Source organism: Pagrus major, chromosome 7 (genome assembly GCF_040436345.1).
Source record: "Pagrus major chromosome 7, Pma_NU_1.0".
Classification (NCBI taxonomy): domain Eukaryota; kingdom Metazoa; phylum Chordata; class Actinopteri; order Spariformes; family Sparidae; genus Pagrus; species Pagrus major.
This window is the reverse complement of record NC_133221.1, coordinates 5,933,265-5,954,108: the sequence shown is the minus strand read 5'-3', so window position 1 is coordinate 5,954,108 and position 20,844 is coordinate 5,933,265. Positions and strand designations below refer to the sequence as shown.

The 20,844-nt window shown below is 43.6% G+C and overlaps 1 protein-coding gene across 1 annotated transcript in view; it reads right to left on the bottom strand.

Annotated features, from left to right (window-relative positions):
* Positions 1-10,945, bottom strand: part of acap3a (ArfGAP with coiled-coil, ankyrin repeat and PH domains 3a) — a 75,624-nt gene extending 64,679 nt beyond the window's left edge. The window contains exon 1 of the mRNA XM_073470346.1: positions 10,859-10,945. Within this exon, the coding sequence (XP_073326447.1) occupies positions 10,859-10,905 (47 nt within the window). The 5' untranslated portion in view covers positions 10,906-10,945. The remainder of the gene's footprint in view (positions 1-10,858) is intronic.
* Positions 10,946-20,844: the final 9,899 nt, after the last annotated feature.

Below are 20,844 nucleotides of genomic sequence, written 5' to 3'. Positions count from 1 at the left end.
GTCACTGTCTCACCGAGCCGGGGCAGTTCCTCTCCTCACATGCCGCCTTTGACTGGAGGGTCTGAAAACACAGCTGAGCGACGATGAGGCCACGAGATAGGAGGGATGCAGCCGTTATGTGCCGAGGAAATTGGGTATTTTCCAATTAAGTTGTTTTATCTTTGCTGCGAAAGAGGCCGGTGAAAAACTGTCAGGGCTGAACGCAAAGCAGCCCTAATGAGAAAACCTGATACACGTTAATCTGATTTCTACAACCTACAGCTTGGGTCGTGTTTCTAGGTCATGCACTCGTGAGCGAGGACGCACTCTAAACAAAAGGAGGCTACTCCAAGCGGTTCGAGCGAGCAACCTCTTTGGAAATACACTCAGTCACTTTCTGGCACTGAGTTACAGAACAGATTCATAAAGGATGTATAGACGAGTTTCGCTCAAGTTAAAGCACTTCGAACTCGTGCCGACACGTCTTTGTATCTAACCGAGTCTTCCCATTGATACACTTTACGTGCTATGGCCTCGAGAGCCCTTCTGCTGCCGGCAGACGCTTGGAAACCCCCCTCTGACGGTCCCACTTTGCAAACACAGAAAAACAATTTTGTGTGCCACCTCCGCTGCCACGGCTCCGTTCTAACGGCAAAACACTGTAGTCGGCCCGTGACGGCAGCTCTGCAGCCGACTGAGCGTGTTGAATGCGTCTCCAGCGGAGCCCGATGGTGAGAAAAATCACTCTGATCGGCTGCTCGGCTGAACGAATCAGTGCACGGGAAGAGAAACGGAGAAAGAAAGCGCCGGCGTTGACGTTTTATCAGATATACTCTTGATTGGAAAAGGCTGTAAAAAAGTGGCTTTATCATAACTTGATTTGATTTGTTCCTGAGTCTTCCGATAACAGTTTTTGAATGACAAACACAGGCTGCCGCCACCTGCTGGTACGGAGACTTAGATTTCACTTTCTGTCTCAACACACAGCCAGTAGCCAGTTAGCTTAGCTTAGCATAAAGACTCAAAGCTCACTAATTACTCACTGTATCTTGTTTCACTCACAAACCCCTGTAAAATGTGCGTTTGCCAGTTTTACACTTTGTTTTTTGTACAAATTAAACAAATAGGCAACAAAAGGTAATTTAACGGGTGGATTTTGTTACCTCTCCTCCCTTTTGTGCTAAGCTAAGCTAACCACCTGTAGCCTGACATTCAACGGACAGATGTAAGAGCGGATCGAACTCTCAAACCAGACAGCGAATGAGCCTGAATGGATGTGAGAGCAACATAATAATTACCGATCAGAGCCGAGAGGAGCAGAAGTGTGCTGCTGCTGCTGTCCTCTCATGTTATTAAAGCCTTTTTTCCTGCAGCGCATCTGACAGCTCTGTTTTACAGTACGGATAATCCAGCAGGAACATTAGTCAGACTATTTATATTAACTCAGAATTATAGTCCATTTCACAAGGCATAACCGGGCCGGCCTCCACGGAGTCACGTTGCAGCTGAAGGCTTAACTCCCTCCGTGCAGGGTCAGGAAGGGTTGAAGGTGCACAGATGATACTGTTACAGATATGAAGGGATTCCTGTCATTATCAATGCTCTGCTGCACGAACTTCCAACACATCTCTTGTGTTTGTAGACGGGCCTGAGCACATGATCGAGCCTGTCTCCGGGCAAATTGGAGCCCTTCTCTTACATATCAACAGGAAAAAGTGGATTTTCTCTTCCAAGCTGTTGGAGACATTTGATATTTACAGGCAAACAGAATTGAGATCAGATGTTCGTTCTCCACCATAATCCAATCTGCTCGGGGAAAACAAATGCCGATTTTGTTCACCCGCACTGTGAAGTAAGACCAAAGGTTTGGATTATCAGCGTCAGAAATCTGCTCAGTTTCCAGCGTGCGTTTGATTCTGCACTCGCTGGCCCGGCTCTTGTTTTCGGACTCCTCCCTTCCTCGCATTGAGTCATTGCTGGTCTCCTTCACCACGAGGTTGTGACAGGAATACTAATACCAATTTACTACAAACTCATCCATCATTTAAGGGATCTGGATGTTGCCATAGTGCTGATTCAATGTCTGCGGCGCAGCATGCGCAACCTGTGGCAACACCGGATGGCTGATTTGAAAGAGAAAAGAAGAGGAACTGAGGACGGAGTCGCGGCCGCGAGCTTTCTCGTCTCACTTTATAAACTGTTCACACTCGGCTGACTGATCGAGGTCTTTGTCATCTCTCAGGATGTCCGTCAGGAGCAGATTAGCACAGTGTTCGGCATGCAGCACCCTGCTTTTCAAAAGCTCTTTGTGCGAGCAGTGTGTGAAACGTCTCGCAATTCATTAAAATGAAATGAGAAGGGACAGCCAGGGCTCATGTGGCGAAGCCCCCCCCCTCAGTCAACACAAAAGGGGCTCAGGGATGACATCATTTCTGCGTCCTACAGCATTCACCGGGGATTAACCTCCATTTACGCAAATCATCAATTAACTTCCTGGATATGGAACGTACAAACAGACACAGTATAATACCTGCTGCAGCGCTGTCACACACGAACATGTCTACAACCTCAGAAACATCATTTTGAAATGTACAACGTGTTGTTTTTGACTGTCCACCAGCAGAAAGCGTCCCTGGAGTCGTGCTTCATGTGTTGGAGACACCAGGCCGGGCCTTAATAGACAGATTGTCTCCGTCCAAGAAATCACAACTTATTTACGGTACACTTTCATTTCCTTCTGTCTGATTTAATGTAAGAGTCCCAAATCTGAGACGATTCTCAGAGAAAATAATTCGAACTCAAAGACGTCCTCTGTGCCACAGACAATATTTTATTTCCTGAGCCCTCAGTTTCAGATTTGAGTGAGAACGCTCGCTCGCAACATGTGAGTAGCGGCGAGTCACACTGCTGCTTTTAATAGTCACCAGCATGTCAGGTATGAGTCACAGATTTTGAACTATCCGTGGGAAGTAAACACGAGGGTCTGTTCTTGATTAAAAGCTCTATTTTCGCTGTCTGTTTCCTCCGATCGCCGTCTCTCGTCTCATCTGTCTTCTGTGTCCGACTCAAAACACAATTCTTAATGCAACATACAGATTTCATTGGCTGAATAGCGTCACAAGAGTGATTTACAATGCGTGCAATTAGTGTGTGAGTTTCCTGGGCCGCTAGTGGAAAAAGTGTGCTGATTAAAACAGAAACGCTCTCTCATAATGTTTCAGCTCCAGGTCTGGAGAGGAGGATGGCGCTTCACCTATTTGTGATGTTGAGAGAGATGAAGATCTCAATCCAACTTCCTGCATTGCAACTGCAAACGCTGCCCTTTTTATTTGAGGTCCATCTACTGTGGTGCTGTCACGGTACTACTCTTTTGACGACACTAGGTCCACCTGGAAGACCTTTTTATCTGTTGCACACTGCACATTTACTGAGAAGCCTGCAGCAATGTCTCTCTAAAACAGTTCTGAAGAAAACGGACTATCACAACCTTCATGAAGGGAGGATTTATCGCAGCACTGTCGCATTAGACTGCACTGGTTCTAGCTAGGTGTACCTAACAGACTGACTGAGTGTATATTTCTTCAAACACCATAATGATAACCTATGTGCAGCGGCCCTCCGGCGGCTGCCCTACATGCTCTGGAGCCTGGTTGCGCTCCGAGGCTCCGACCGGCAAAAGCCCTTCATCTGGTCCCATTTAAAAAAAGATGAAAGCCTTTTTTCAGCTAATGGTGCTGAGCCTTCTCGGTGGGAGGGCAACAACGCCGTGATTAAGAAATCATATTGCCGCACGTATTATTAGATCTGTTTGCAGTCCGTCACGTCGGGATGACACCAATTGGACGCTAAGCCTCCAGGTGTGACACCTTTTTGCCGTCCAGGGATTTGAGCAGGCGAATGTGGGCCAATCCCTGATTAAGACACACGGGCTCATCAAACTACACACTGCTGCTTTAATCCCCCCGTCACTTTCATTACCTGGAGTTGTTAGCGGCAGCGCTCGGAGCTCGCTAACGCCCTTAACGGGATGCTGGAAACACCAGCAGACATCGTGCCACTGAGCTGTTCTCGGTCATTAAATCACTGAACGCGGATGAAAATTAAAATAGCAGAATAAACTCACATGGGCTGGGAGAGGTGGCGGCGGAGCATGATTTTAATGCGTCTAATGTGGAAATCACAAGCAGAGGTCATTAAATTGATGCCAAACAGGGCGCAGGGCTTTATGAGTAACATTTTTTGTGGTTCAGACCTGAAATATGCAGCAGAAAACATCCATAAATGATATCAGCTGCAGTTTGCTGCCGCATGACTGGACGCAAAGAGATGGAGACCAGCTTGACATCAACAAAGTGTTTTTTTTTTCAGTCACAATAATGGTGCGTTCCCCCGCCCTTAACTGGCCAAAAGTCGCCGTCTCGGGGAGGAGCGCTGTTGGCTGAACAGAAGGGCCGCTGACACAGATTCAAGAAGGAAGGAGGTCAGTCTGAAATAGAGCAGAAGCAACAAGAGCGAAATCCCTTCCAGCTCCATGCAGCTGGAGATGCAGATCCTCCAGAAACACAAGGAGAAACGTCCTCCGAAGATGAACCCAGATGAACCGGATGAATTCAGCGTGGTTCGCTTTAGATGTTCTTGGCACCATTAAAAGCAAATCCTTATAGTTCTTTATACATGAGCGGGAACAGAACCCCAATACGAAGCCCGGGCCCTCCTTGGCAATAAGCTCCTCGCTAGTAAATGTGTATTAAATATGAAGTCGGCTAATGTAATCCCACTATAAATTCCTTCCCCACAGAGGAGGAAACAGATGGGAAGAGTACATCTTGAAATATTAAAAAAAAATCCAGAGGCTAAATGAGCCCGGCACTTTCCAGCCCACTCAAAAATGCACAATATGCAAAAGGAAGCTCGAAGCCTAATTTGGAGCGGGCCGAACTGTAAACACCAGCGCGGCTGCATGTAGATAAACTGAGGGAAAGTGCAGTCGTACAGCGATTCACACTGAACGTGGACACTCATCCAGACTTTCGCTGGTATCACATCAGGACACGTGATGTTGTTTTCCACAATCGTGTTGTTTAAATGATTGATTCCAAAGCCTCTCGAGTTTATCTGCTAATGTTTCCAGCGTCTAAGTTGTGAGGATTTCGCTGCGTTTATTTGACTTAAGTGATGATAAACAGAATATTTTTATCTTTTAAGGAGGCAGGTTGGACGAAACAAGACATCCAAACATTCTCAATCTTTGGGGGCCGATGCCAAAAACAGTTTAAGGAAGCAAAAGTATTTCGATATCAACATATTGGATAAAAATATGTTTTGCAATGATCCCTTAAATGTCTCCCTCAGAAGCAGCACTTTAACAATTACTTACAACTATATATAAACTGTCCAAAATGAAAACAACGCACTACAACAGTAAACTTTACTATTTTATTTAATAATTATAAGTCATCCCAGGCAACGACCAGGCAATGACCTAACAACTGTCTGACTTTATCCTGGTGGCTTTTTTTGCACGTTAGGATTAAGTTCAAATAATATTCACCAAAAATAACGATTTTCAGAGTTCAGCCATTCAACAATAATCCACAAAAGACAGAAATTCAGTTTGTTATGGAAGTTTGGTTTCCTGAATCTGTTCCGAGTAAACCCTCTTCCCCAAACAAATCAATAAAGGATCTCTGAAAACAGAAAACAAGCCCGAACATCTCTGACGCTGTCGGGGTTACCTTCGTACCAAGCGATTTTCAATAAAGGATTCAAATTGTGACGCCCCAATCGATTATCAGACTAATTTTTTTAGTGCTACAACTACCTACTATCAAAATAGATGTTTGGTTTCATACCTGCGAAGAGTTATTTTCTGTCGGATCACATAAAAGTGAATCAAAACTCAACGTACGATGTGATTTTTGCTCACATTTACTCATATATTCTACATCAAACTCACCGCTGCATGTATTCTTCCTCTACTTTTTGACTTCACAAACAAACCTCTAACTTAATTTCTTATCATTTCCTCAAATTTCCACTGAACAGCTGTAGTTAATTCATTACACAGATTCTCTGCATTCCTTCGTATCAGCCATCTCCTGGAATTCGACATGCAACCCCCCTGCCTTCACCCTGTCATCTGACTTTGTGTCACAAGTCCGTCCGTCCAGTCGTTCTCTCACAGACGCTGGAGACACGCTGGCAGCGAGCGCCACAGGTCATTGGCCTCGGATTCCCCCGGCCTGTCGGGGGGGCTCTGTGACTCAATGACAAACACATCACCGTGAAGGCAGCCTCGCCTCGCCTCGGCTCTCCGCCCCCCGGCTGTTCACATGGGAAGGGAGGGAAGGATCGTCGTGGCTCTCTGCCTCGAGGCCATTCAGACACAGAGAAAAAGAGTCTGTCTCTCGGCGGAAGCAAGAAGCTCTCTGGACAATAGTCATATTCTGCTGAAGGACTGGTAGGACTCGGGAACGGACCGAGCGAGGACGCTGAGAGTCCCCGCTAAATTATCCTCAGAAGATCTGCATGAATACAAGAGGCATTCACAGCCGAGAAGGAGCTCCTATAAGGCCGAGTTAGAAGAAACTCCGATATATATAATGTATGAGTCCTAACTTTAAGATGTTTCCAATGTTTTTGGCCTTGTAGAAATTCACAAAGCCTTGAGAAAGACAAAGCCTAGAGAAATCAGGGGTCCAGACGACTCTGAAATCACCAAGACCTGCTCGAAGTCAGTCATATGCTGCAGGTGCAGTCGGCCTTGTTGTAGAAAAACACGACAATTACACATTTTAAAACGACGGTTCGCGCAACACTCGACCGTGAAACATACAACTTGAAGCGAGTTGTAACTGTGCTTGCGCGTCAGCTAGCGTCGGCCATGTTGCCTGCTTCGACGGAGATGAAGAAGAAATGCAATGATTATGATGCAGACAGCGGAAACAGCTGAGTTGAATGTTCGCTACATCAGAGTTTATTCTGCAAATCTCTAATTCGCAAAAGACAAAAGCCACCTCAAGCTAGCGCACAAACTTTTTTGCAAGTTGGAGGACGCTTTGCCATTTCCATAAAATTTCTAATGCAATATTCTTCAAAATGCTTCATGGAAACACAGCTACTGTTACCAAACTGCTAAGAAAACAAACCAAAAAAAGGGTTAAAGTCCAAGTTATCCTAAACTGCACACTTCTTATGAACTACAACAGAACAAACCGGTCACTACGTGCCCTGGTTGTTATCCTCCGACAGCGTGCGAGCGTGACCTCGAGTTAACATGTCAGCGGGGGGAGAAAAAACAGCTCAGACGTTGCGTTTTTGCAAAACGTTGTGCAGGAGCAAACACAAACACACGGGTTCCTGCGGCCGTGTAATCATCACACACCACTTTCTCAGAACAGATGTTGGAGAGCATCGCTGGCTGCAGTCTCACATCTGTGCGAGTCGGCGTCTCCGTGGAGACGAAAACACAGAATACATACAGTTTGTTTCGAGAGATGTTTTCGAGGCCGGACCGGTGATTCATCGCCGTGTCGTCGAGAAGTGCTTAAACAGCACATTTAAAGCGCAGAAGAAGAACCAGATCGTCCGCTGTGTCATGTTTATGGTTCGAGCTGGAGCTGATAGATAAGAAAGCCTGAAACATGTGAGAGATAAGTGCTCGCAACTGATTTCCTGCGTGATTTGACACGTGTAGAAAGCGGAGCATCATGCCAATCCTAACAGTGAAAAGCCTTGATTTTTCCAGTGCTCCGGGCCTGTTGCTTCCTTCCAGCCATCCACCTCCGAGGGTTGTTACATAACACGACACCGCGCCGCTTTTAGCTCCACAAAGGAGCCGTTTGAATGCTCTCTGAAAAACACTGTTACAGGCTTCAGTGGCCGCGGGAACATGCGTTTACTTCGCCTCTTTCAAGCGTCTCTTCTGGTCGTTTGAGCATCCTGGGCGGCGGATAAAAGAGTCTTAACATAAACTGCAGGAGAGCTCACAATAACTGAAAGTGGAGCATGTAAGAGTGAGAAAAAGATCTGTACAGTGTGAGGAGGAGGAGGAGGAGGAGGAATATTTTCATTTCCACATCCACAGCTCAGACAAGAGAGATAACTTCAGACCATTCAAGAAAAGAAAGAAAAAAAGACACAGAGGAGCCTCAGAGCTCAAAATAAAAGAGGTGGGTGACTCTTTAGCATGCAGCTTGTCTCGCTGCAGCTCGTCTCGCTGCTTAGCATATGAAACGAGGAAGGAGATGGTTAGTGCAAATAACCTTCAGTCAGCGCTTCCTGAGATGTGACTCTCTCCAGCCCAGATGGCAGTCATTAAAGGTGCTGCTGCCAAGTGTGGAAGTCTTTGATTTGGGAGCAGAGATTTTTATCTCCGGGAGCCAACACAAGTGCACTGTGAGGAAGTAACCGAGCGTATTCACTCAAATACCGATCTTAAGGTATTTTTTGGGGTTATACTTCAACACCACAATATACTTTTTACCCCGCTGCATTTATCTGACAGCCGCAGTTACTTTTCAGATTGAGATTTCACATATATACAATGCTTTGTTTAAGTTTAAACCAGGGTTTTAACCACTCACAGTAAAACTGCTCGCCACTTTTCAGGTGTCTTGAGTCGTTAGAAGTTTTTTCCAAGGCAAAGACGAGAGAAAAATCCAAATTTGAACACAGATTTTGGCAGCAGAGCTTTGTTTTTTTCTTCCTTTCTTCACTAATCATCTCATGACCCCTCAGATTTATCAAACCACCTCTGGATTAAACCTAACTGAGGATAAAGTAGCTCCACCTCAACCAGCTTTTTAATGATAACGATATTTTCTATGCATCCTTACACCACATGCATAGTTTCCTTTAGCTCTTCAGCTATAAGTCGGACTTTTTCATTATTATATTTTGTCAGTTTATCAAAGAATAAACTGCCAGGAACCCAAGATGCAAGAAAACAATGACGCAGGTGCTACAAACCAACCTGCAGCAGAAAAACAGAAAGATAACAGAGTAGATTTACAGAGATTTGGAGATTATATCCTCATTTTTGTGCCTTTTTCATTGAAAGTCTTGAATAAAAAGTTAAAAGCAGAACTTTACAGTGTTGTACTGGTGCTTTTACCTGCGTAAAGAGTCCTGCACTACACAGTAAGTGTAAAATATCCCCCCTCCTCACAGCCTGAGAGGCTCTTGGCTCTCTGGGAGCAGGAGACCAGGTTCAGATGTGGGTGTAGAGAATTCCTGCCTTGTTTATGTAACCTCTGGTGCTCGGTGGTCAGGGGCTTTGGCACAGGCTGTGTGGGGAAACCTTCAGTTTCCTCTGAGCCAACGATCAGTTACACCGTTTGAACTAGAACTGACGCATGAATCGATGAACCATTAGTCGACTGACAGCTGATCATTTCTCTCATTTCGAGCAAAAATGCCATCAATTATTTGGTTTAAGCTTCTCAGTCGTGGAGATTTGCTGCGTTTCTTCGTCTTATGAGACGGACAACTGGATGTTTTCAGGCACATGAAGAGGACACCTTTGCATTCAGCAAATTCTGATGGCTGAGCATTATCATTGATAATATCGGCAGATGTTGGCCTATCACAGATACAACAGTATCGACATGTGTGTTGGCCGATATGCACCAATATGAGACTTTTTTAATGAGCTAATAATGCAGAAATGATGATTGAGGTGATGTAATTTTAGACAATAAAGTTTTTCATCTTTGTCGCAAGTGTTCGATAACAAAATTCGAGGTATCATAGTCAAAAACGTGTGTATATCCACTGATATATCGATATATTGGATTCTTCTACTTCCTGATATCGTCTTTCTTTAGTCTTCGTTACGTTCATCTTTGTTTGTACGTGTCTTATTATTATAACCACATAAATCAACGCTCGTTTATTCACACAACAGAAAAACTTCACAATAAAATTCCACTTCCTGTACAGTGTGACATGGGAGCTACGGAAACATCCACACGAGTCAAACTACACAGGAAGTTACAGCAATTATTCAACCATATTTCTAAACATTGCAATAAAATAAACTTTGTAAATGGCTCTTACACTCGTAACGGATTAATCTGCAGCAGAGTCGACCGATACCGGATCTTTGTGGCCGATGTTGATACCAATATTGGGGGGGGGGTATTTTGAAATCTATATATCAGCCGATATTCGTATATCCAAAGAATATACACATAAACACACATTTTTCGCAACCTTCCCTTGGACCACATGTGGTTTGCGGACACTTGTGACAAACAACACACATCTGTAGTTGCCAATATCGACCAGCTGACCGATATATCAGTCCGGCTCTGATCTGCAGATCACTTTCTTGACTAATCGATTCATCATCCTGTCAATTTTTGGGCTCCTTTCAGACAAAAACAAGACGTTCGAAGACATCACCTTGATCTTTAAGACCCTGGAGGGGGGTTCCTCACATCTCCTGACATTTTACAGCAGAGACGATGAACCGATTGATCAATAATGAAAGAATCGCAGCTCTACTCTACCTGATCAATAGATGCTGCTGAAATAAAAATCTATGGGAGCAGCTGAGAGGAGAAAAACCAACGTGAGGACCATCAGATAAGACTTTGATCTGAGCACGTGACAGCTCATATGGCTGCATTGCTCATCATCATCATCATCATCATCATCATCATCATGCCAACTGTGGGACATGAGTGACTTGGAGCAGGCTGTGATCCGGAGGTATTAAGGGGTATTAAGTGCAACGTGTCGCCGCTCAGGTCCAACACGCCTGCATCACAACACAGGAGGACACATGGGACGGACCGTTGCGTTCAAAGCCCGGGGACACATCGGGAGAATCCAGCACCCCACAGTGACGCGTTCAACAGCTTCATGTTCTTACCTGAAGCGGGGTGAATCCTTAATACATTCTTCAAAATCCACCGTCATCTTGTGCTGGAGGAAAGTTTTTTTTTAGTTTAACGCGGTGTTTTTTTAAAATACGGATTTCATGTCCCGCGGTGAATAAAACAAAGAGACGTAAGTATCCGATAGAGAGAGAGAGAGATCGTCCCCGCGGCTCCGGCTCCTGCAGCGGCTCGCTCAGCCCCGCTCTGAAGCTCCGGAGCCGCCGCACTCGGTACTGGAGCCCCGCGCTGCCTTCACGTGACTCCTGCCACGGCTCGGAAATTTAAGATGCCACGTCTGACGCGTAAGCTTGTGACGTGACGTATTCAGTTTCTTCGAGTGGGAAACGATCGATGGCTGCAACTAAAACAATTTTAATTATCGATTAATCTGCTGATTATTCTTGCGATTAATCGTTCTGTCGTTTAGTCTAGAAAGAAAGGTTTTTTAAAAGGAAAGTGGTCGACACAGTGACGTCTTTAAAGCTATTTGTAAGAAAAGTTGATTTTTGTGTTGAGAATTAACTTTACTTACAAATAGCAGCTTTAAATAGCTTATTTTATTTCAATTCTTCATTTAATATCATAAATGACTACAAAAACCAGCAAATCCTCACAGTTAAGGAGATGAAACCGGCAAACGTTTGACATTCACGCTTGATAAATGACCTAAACTATTCATCGATTGTCAAAAAAAAATTTTTTTTAACTGAATAATCAACTAATCAACTAATTAATGCAGCTCTAAAATGATCAATGATGAAAAGTGGAGAATAAAAAAAATATATAAACGTATATTTTACTCAAGAATGCTTTTAAATAGACCTACAGTTTTTAGGTACTCATACTTTATTAAAAAAACATTTGTTTTATGCAATTAAGTACTGGTACCACTGCATTTCAGAGGGAAATATTGTAGTTTTTACATCACTACATTTATTTGACTTTGAAGATTAAGATTTTACATTCAAAACATGTTTTGAATGTTTACAATATGCTGCATTTGATCAGTCAATCCACCCTTGTTTACTTTAATTTCACTACTTTAATTTAAAGTAGAATAGTCACAATGTAGAAATACTGTTACAAGCAAAAGCAATGCATTAAAAATGTTAACTTGTGTAAAAGTCAAACAAAAAGTGGGTTATTTATTACACAGACTGGTCCATTTTGAATGCACTATTTACTTGAAATGCAGTATTTTGACATTGTGGTGCTACTGGACCACATATTGTTGATATCTATCAACTTGTACAACGACTTGTTGTATTTTATAAGTAGCTATTCATCTTTCAAGGACGTCTGCACAGCCCGTGAACTTCAGCTGAGTTTGGACACAACAAACAAATCAAATGTTTGAATGTTAAACCGTTATCTAAACTGCAGGTGTCAAATAAATGTAGAATAATACAGCTCTTGAGTAAATGTAGGCCTGCTTGATTTTATTTCCACTTCACCGGTCACAGCAAGTTCCCTCATTTAAAAGCACTTGTGGTGTCGTTTTTTTTGCAACTTACGACTTTAACATTTCCGATGGCACTTGAATGCAACACACGCTCAGCCCTCTGCATGAGAATGAGTAGAGCGCTGACGTCACGTTGCAACTCATTTGAATGAATACAACCTCTGTACAGTGACCTCATCCAGGTATGTGAGCCCACATAGGGACAAAGATATATATATTTTTATTGTTTTCTATTGAAACAGCAAAAAGAAAAGTTTCAGTCCCATCAGGTAAAAATTAAATTAAATGATTCGCTCCTCAGTAACTAAAGAGAAACTCTTTCTTAGTTGTTCCTGATAATTAACAGCTGCACAAGTGAAGTAATGAAGGTCTTTCTACGCTCAATGAATAAGCAAAACGTCCACATTAGCTTCGGTTACTGCTCTCAGCTCAGAGATGCTCCCTGCAGCCAGCAGAGTCTCTCATCTGTTTCACACCTCTGGTACAGCGTGTTCTCCGTGTCACATCGGCATGTTTTCCCCGTGAAATCTATTCAGTGTACAAGCGCGACTCGGTGAAACTAATTGCTCGATTCCCAGCCACTTTAAGGGAAACTCTCTGCACCTTTCAACACATTCCCCGGGTCGCTATGTCTGTCTGCTTTCCCACGCAGCTGTTAAATGAGGGTATCTTAAGTGAATCCATTTCCCTCCAGCAAGGCTATTATTAATTCACAGGAAACGGGGAAAAGCTTGGAGAAAAGAGCATCCTAGCTTGGGATTTCACTGCAGGTTTTCATAGAGAGCCATTGTTCCCCCTCCTGTCCCGGCTTTAAAAAAAAAAAAAACAAGGCTGCGGCTCGGGCCATGAATGGAGATGATCTCATCCATTCTCAGCAGAGACGTCTTGGCTGAATATCGCCATCAGTGACTGAATCTCAGAGGAAAGTTGCAGACTGTATCCGCTGCTGCAGTCGTTTTTCATGTTACACTGGAGAAGAGGGCGATGTTGGTCAGGTGGTCCTCGGCCCTTGGATGGATTGCCAATGAAATGTTGTACAAATATGGCTCCCAGATGAATCCAGATGTATCCAGCTGTCTGAGGTGATCCCCTTGTTTTTTTCCTCCAGCACAATCACGAGGTTGACATTTGTAGCTCTGAGTGAAATGTCTGCTATTTCATAGACTGCCATGAAATTTGGCCCAGACATTCGTGGTCCTCTCAGAATGAATTGCACTAACTTTGCTGAGCCGGTACTATTCGTCTATTGTCACGCGGCGCTTGCATGTTCTCCGTGGGTTTTCTCCGGGTGCTCCTGTTTCCTCCCACAATCCAAAGACGTGCAAGAAGTTAGGTTAATCGGTTACTCTAAATTGTCCGTAGGTTTGAGCATGAATGGTTGTTTAACTAGCAATTGTTAGCATTTAGCTCAAAGCACTGCTGTGCAAGTGTACAGCCTCACAGAGCTGCTAGCATGGATGTAGACCAGGGGGTTTTAATGACATCACAGGTAGATGGATTCATGTTAATTTGTATTTTCAGACACATTTAAATGTTTGAAATGAAATAAAATATCACCTCAACCTGGAGATGATCCAACCAGGCTTAACCCCAGGTGCTACAGGAGAAGCCTGGGTGCTCTGTTTTTTCTTCTTCTTGCATAAAATGTCCTTCACCGCTTTGGGGACTAAAATAGCAGTTCCTCAGTCTTTTGATGCCCCCCACCACCACCATCCCCTCCTCGCTCCCTCTTCGCCTCATCCCCAGTTCCTTTTACTAATCTGAGATCAAAGCACCCACTGCTTCTTTATGAAACTGTTGAGTCAGCAGTCGGCTGATCTGAAAGTGCACACTGCTGGAGAAAAGTTAAGAGCTAACTTAGTAGCATGTGTGCAATCTTTACCGCTCTGGACTTAACCACAGTGGCTTTTTCTTATCTTCTTATGCCGTCGTCAATTATCAGTTTAATTTTTTTAGATGCAATACTTTGGGTCATTCCCGTGCTAATGAGCAAATATTAGTATGTTAAATGCTGAACTAAGATGGTGAACATGTTGCACATTATACCTGCTAAACGTCGGCACATTAGCATTGTCATTTTTTAGCACGCTGATATTAGCATTTAGCTCAAATCACTGTGCCGAAAAAACATCAGCCCTGCATTAAAAAAACACTAACCTCCAGACAGAGCCTGGCTGCGTGCCCCCTGTCCAGCATTTATGCTAAGCTAAGCTAGCCTGCTGCTGGCTCTAAATGTCAGCCAGAAAGCAAATTCATGTATTTCCCAAGATGTCAACCACTTCCTTTAAGATTTGTGAGTGTTTCTGGGGCAGGTTGTGAGTCACACGCTGGACAGCATTGGGTCTGCAAGATGATTTACAGTGAATCGCTATGATATCACTAATGGACTGTTTGTGATCCATCTCCGGCTGCTGCTGTTTTCCAATGTGGCATCTGACAGGAGCGGGGATGAGGCTTTTCTGCCTTTGTGCAGGGAAAAAACGAGTAGAAGGGAGCTGTCGACTCCCATTTTTTTGCTCCCATCAGAGGCCCTGGCACGGCAGACACAAGCACCACTGCAGCGTGGAATCACTGGGAGAGATGTGTGGGTCTCTGGGAGGGTGACCTACTTTTTTTTTGCTCCCCTCTTTGGTCTGCTGGAGGAGAGGAGCTGCTGAGCACACAGCTCGTAATGTTATCCCTTCTGACTGCAGGTGCAAGGCTCCTACAAGTCACCACCAATGAGGGATGTGTGCAGATGCTGCAAGAATGTGTCTCCATTATGCATGCATATGTCTTCTCAGCACCGGCTTACTCCAAAATGTATTCTCGAGTCTATGTTAAATTCATTTAGTCTCGCCCATAGGACTGCTGCGCTCACTCTAGTGGCGATGTGTGTGCTTCAAAAGGTGGGGGGATGTATAGAGACATACTGGCATGATCGTTGTAAATGTTGGATCTCATTTTACAGGCAGTTATGTGCCAAACCTGGTCATAAACAAAATATTTTGGCTCTTAAGTTCCCAAAAAACTATACATTTTAATATTTCGAGGAGCAGTAAGGAGTGGTTCCCAACATTTTTACGATGACACCTCTAAAACGTTAAAATACAACAAGGTCGTTGGTTATTGATGTAATACACCAGGTCACAAGGGGTCACAAGGAGACAGCATCGCTTCCTTTTAAGTTGTCCCACGCAAAACCTTTGGGAACCACCGAACTAAAGGACACCGCATGTTGTGATATTAATAAATGATATTCTTGTTCTGCATACTGGGTCACATCCAAAAGCCCTTGACACATGACCTTTCTGAGTTTGAAACCCCCCATTAACGAAAAGCTGTTTATAGTCATACTGTGCAGTCACTGCTGACTTATTTAGCAGCCCTGGCAATGCACATTAGCCTGTGAAGCTAATGTCTCAACCAAAGTGCCTCTCTGCCTCAGCAGGTCTAAAGCATCACTCCTGGAGGGCAAGACGCCTCCAGCATCAGCACTGTGTTACTGCCACTGCAGAAAAATAACTTACCTACAGCTAACCAGAGGAAGACTTCTTTCTTGGTCTGGTCAGTTTAATCATTTCAGGTGATTAATAATTGACCGAAAAGGTGTAGGCTGAAGTTTTATATATGCAGCTCATATTTTAACAGGCTATACACGAACAAAACATAGCAGAAACAGTTGTTTCCCCCTGCTTCCAGCTAAGCTAAGCTAATCGTGTCCCGTCTTTTATCGCCCATAAATCAACCAAATGGAGATGAAAGTAGATCATACAAAATTGGTGTTACAGCATGTTTCACGACACAAACACTACATAAAGTAAAAAGTGATGAAAAGGTCATTTTTCACCGTGTGTGCCGCCGAACTGCTGTGATGTCATGTATGTTTATATCGGTGAAGTCAGGCTTCGCTGATCTTGCCAAGTTTCTGACTTGGACTTCCGACTTGGATGACGGATGTGGATGTTTCGTTGCTCTTTTCCACGTTGGAGTTTTTTCCGAGTTTCACGTACAATGGCTATAATGGCAAAGCTTCATACTTAGTGTACAGCTGTGAGAGTGGCATTGTAGACTAAGTGTATAATTCCTAAAGTGTCGAACTATTCCTTTAAAGTCTCATAAACACCCTACAAATGCAGTATTTGTGAATGAAACCTGGTTTAGAGTCACTCATTAGCACGTCACGTAGCCTGTCAGTCTTTAAGATCACACCGTACTACTAAACAGACTTTCTCTGGAGCCGCGAGTCATTAGAAGTTTTGACCTTGGCTCCATTGTGTGTTAATCGTGTTAGGGTAAGCCTAATTGCTTAAGGAGTCACAGACTTTACAGCCTAAAGCCCCTTCGGCACTGGCCCGGCTCCTTATCCACTGGAAGGCTCATCAAACGGCGGCAGTATGTTGTTCCTGTCAGGGATTCCTGCGAGGCAGAATGTGACAGGATCCCATAAAGAGTTGATAGGGTGAGTACCGGGTCAACGCTGGAGCAGCTGGAAGAGAAACAAAGGAAAGTACTTTTCAGGAAGCCTGTTCTTCCACTGCGTCAGCTTAAATAGTATCAAATATTCAGATGCCAAAAAGCACTCCGGGTCCTTCCTCCCAGGTGTAAGGATGGCAGAGTTCAATGAATGAAACAAAGGGTCATGTGGGGTCGTAGTGTTGACTGCGAGAAAGTGAGGTTTACATCATTGGTGTAGTAAAGCAGCTGAGCTCTTCAGAAAAATAAATTATTTGGCTGAAGCTGTATCAACAAAAGAGTCTCATTCCCAGCTCGTCAAACACTGACGCTTCGGGATTGTAGGCTGGGTCGGCTGCCAGTCCGAAGAAATTGACGAGTTGGGAAAGAGACTCAAAAACATGCTTGAGATTTTGGCATATTTTCAACTTTAAACTGATGCCAGGAAACGATGAGCTTAGCTTAGCATAAAGACTGGAAGAAGGAAGAAACAGAATCAGCACCTGGACGACCGATTACACTTTTTTGTACGTATTAAACAAACAAGAAGTCGTGTGTTAATCAGTGAGCTGTGGAGGTGCTGCTCAGCAAAATGTAGGCTAACTGTCTCCTGACGTTAGCTTCATGGTATCATAGTCGTACAAAATCTCAAACTATTCCAGCTCACGTTTAATGGAGAATACATCAAGAAATAAAGCATCTCATGATGAAAAATGTCTCAGTCAGTCAGCAGACATACAGCTGCAACTGCTGTAGCGCCGTTATTTTAGATCACACTACCTTGCTCGGCATGACCCGCCCTACTCTGCCTCTGATTGGCCACATCCTGCCCGTTAAGTAATGCACATGTGCAACTCTCACCAAAGATTGAACAGAGGCGAGATGTCTCACTCTGTAGCTAAAACGGAGCATTCAAGACACATTGTGAAAAGGGATGCTGCAGCAATGCACCATATGAGAAAAATAATGTGTTTTTTGAAAATTAAAGTATGTAAACCTATTCTACTAGGACCCCCAAATAAAAGTATGAACCGGAAAATGGGCATAATATGACCTCTTTAATGAATAAAAACATCTTCTGTCCTCCAACAGGCAATTTAGAGTCGCCCCATTTAAATGCAAATGGGGGTGATTGTCTAAGTATAGGTAAACCAACAATAAGAAAGTGCGAGTGCTTTTCTAGCGTGCGCTGGCTTTTAAAACACCTCGCAGTGTCTCCGTTTGGACATTTTGTTCATTTCAACAGTTCTGCTCGGCAAACATGTCTGGCCAACGAAGGTGAACGTTTGTTTTTCTGCGCTCATTGTTTTGAGGGGGAAAGTAGGGCAAGATGAGCTGCAGGCTTGTTAAGTGCCCGCCCACTGAATCTCACACACACACACACACACACACACACACACACACGCACACACGAGTCAACATGGTTACATATGAGCTTTAATAATTTTACAGTAATGTCACAGGGATCACATCAAGCGGACTTGAGGTTACGGCTGAGCACGTTATTTTAATGATTTCCTGACCTCATGTTAGTCGTTTTTCTCTCTCATCTCTCAGAAACTGATTTTTTTTTTTAAAGCGTCTGCTCCGACACGCGATGCCTTTTCGACATCAAAGGATGTGTTTAATATCATGATGACCAGAAGCAACAGATCTGAGCGTGTCTGACTGAGGCAGCCCTCCTCTCGGGGAACGGCTGGACCGGATCCTCAGACGCCGCTGAGGGCTGGTGTTGCTAGGTGATGGGGCTCAGTGATGCTGAGGGAGGCGGGGATGAGGGGATCCTGCAGACGAGCCGAGAGGCTGCTCCCTCCCTCAATCTCAGACGCCCTTGTTTGCCTCGCATACTTCTTTTGGAGGAAGGTCTGCCTCCTGCGTCTCCCTACATCACTTGAATACTTCCACGACTTTTAGATGGATTGCCGTGAAATCTTGTACAGACATTCATGGTCCCCAGAAGATGAATCCTACCAACTTTGGTGACTCTCTGACTTTTCCTTATGCACCACAAGGAGGTTAAGATTTTTGTTTTTTAGTGAAATATCTCAACAACTAGGGGATGGAGTTTGGCTCAGATATTCATGGTACCCAGAGAATGAACCACTCAAACTTTACTCCTGAATTACTCGCAACTTTATAGTGTCACCATGAGGTTTATATTTGTAGTTTTGAGTGAAATATCTCTACTACTGTCGATTGGATTGCCATGAAGTTTTGTACAGACATTCATGATCCCCAGAGGATGAATTGTAAGAACGTCGGTGGTTCCTTAACTTCCTTGTAGCATCATCGTCAGAACAAACTTTGCTCAGTAGTTTGAGCTTTGAGGTTGACATTTGCAATTGTGAGTGAAAGGTCTTGACTATTGTTGGATGGATGGCCAAGACATTTGGTAGAGATATTCATGGTCTCCTCAGGATGAACTCACATTTAGCTCAAAGCATCACTGCCCCTCAGTAGCAGACTGGAGGTGGATTACTTTGAGAGAACTCATCTTGCACAACAGTTTATTGAGTTTATGTGTAAATGTGAAAAATTGAATCTACTTATAAAAGGTCAATTAAACAATAAGTGGCTGAGGAGGTGCAGCAGGTTGTCCATTACTCATGGTCGTCAGTGGTGAGTCACAGTGTTCCTTCATTCACACGAACACACACTGTATCTTAGTTTCTTGGCTCTACCGCACATACAACATTCTGGTGATCCAAAATACATGTATAACTCACTCCAGTTTGAGTAACGTTTACTGAAAATCACAGTGAACACTTTAAAGATTTGGGTCTTCAGTGGAAGCTTATGGTCTAAATGATATAGAAAGTGTCGGGAAGACAGACTAAGACATTGTTTGTGTTGTTTTCATGGGATTTATTCACAGTAAGAAAAAAATAGAACAATACCAAACAAAAAAAACAATCAACAATAGTTTTTACAAAGGACAGAGAACAACATCAGTGTAATTAAAACAGCAGCAGCAGGCTCTGGTCCTTCACATGGTGTTTATGGTTTGAGATCAACACTGCTGACACACTGCTGCCACCATGTGGTCATTACTGACATGTGCGCCTAATCTCCACAGAACATGGCAAAAAGTAATTTAACTACTTGAATTACTATCAAAATTACAATGTTTAAAAGGTTTAAAAGGCGCAGACATAGAAGTGCATGAAAACTAAGCCATTAATGACATTTTTAAAATTGCATTTAAATGACTTTTCTGATCCTGCTGATCCTCTACCTGTGGAAGAAGAAAATTTGTACACAGCTGTTTGCTCACTGCACCAAATATTTTAGAGATTAAAGACAGACAGCACCATTACAAACATGTCAGTCTTAAAGTTTTAACTAACTTAGCTCAGTTAGCTGTGCAGCTAGTGGTCTGGACGAAGCCCCCAGTACGAGCAGCAGGCGTTGAAGCCAGTTTTCGTAGTGGCCAAACCGTTTTTTTTTTTGCAGGAGAGACTTGAGAGGAGTTTATAGTGTCAGTAACCATTAAGTGTTGTCTACATCTCTGCCAGGAGATGGCAGTGTTGGTTTATAAAAAGGTTTTAGAGGAATATTGGTTATTATTATTGGTTATTATTTCTTCTGTCTGTGTGATGGGACTCAGCTGCCACAGTTGAACCAACATCATTAAAAGGTAGAAAGAGAAAAAGACCTTCAAAGAATTTCTGCTCATTAACTGTTGGATGGATGAAACATGCAGAGGCAGGTTTAGTCTCAGATCCTCATCACTCATTTACTAATGATTTCTAGGTCAGTTATCAGTTATGTGAAAAGTGCCTTTGATGCTTTCCAATAAAACATGCTCTGTCACGATGCTCAGTGAATAATATAAATGTTAACAAGTTGCAGATAAACAGACTTTGGTTCAGATAGTCTGTGTAAAGGTCAGTGTCCTGCTGGTGGAGCGTTAACAGCCATGAATTAAACATTTTTTAAAAGTGTAATTTATTGGAAAGAAGTATGAAGGTCCAGCGCATTCTCACTCCTAACGCACAGGACCGGCTCTTGGCATAGGCCATATAGGCGGTCGCCTAGAGCGCCACATGCTGGAGGGATGCCGCCGATGCCGATAGACATTGT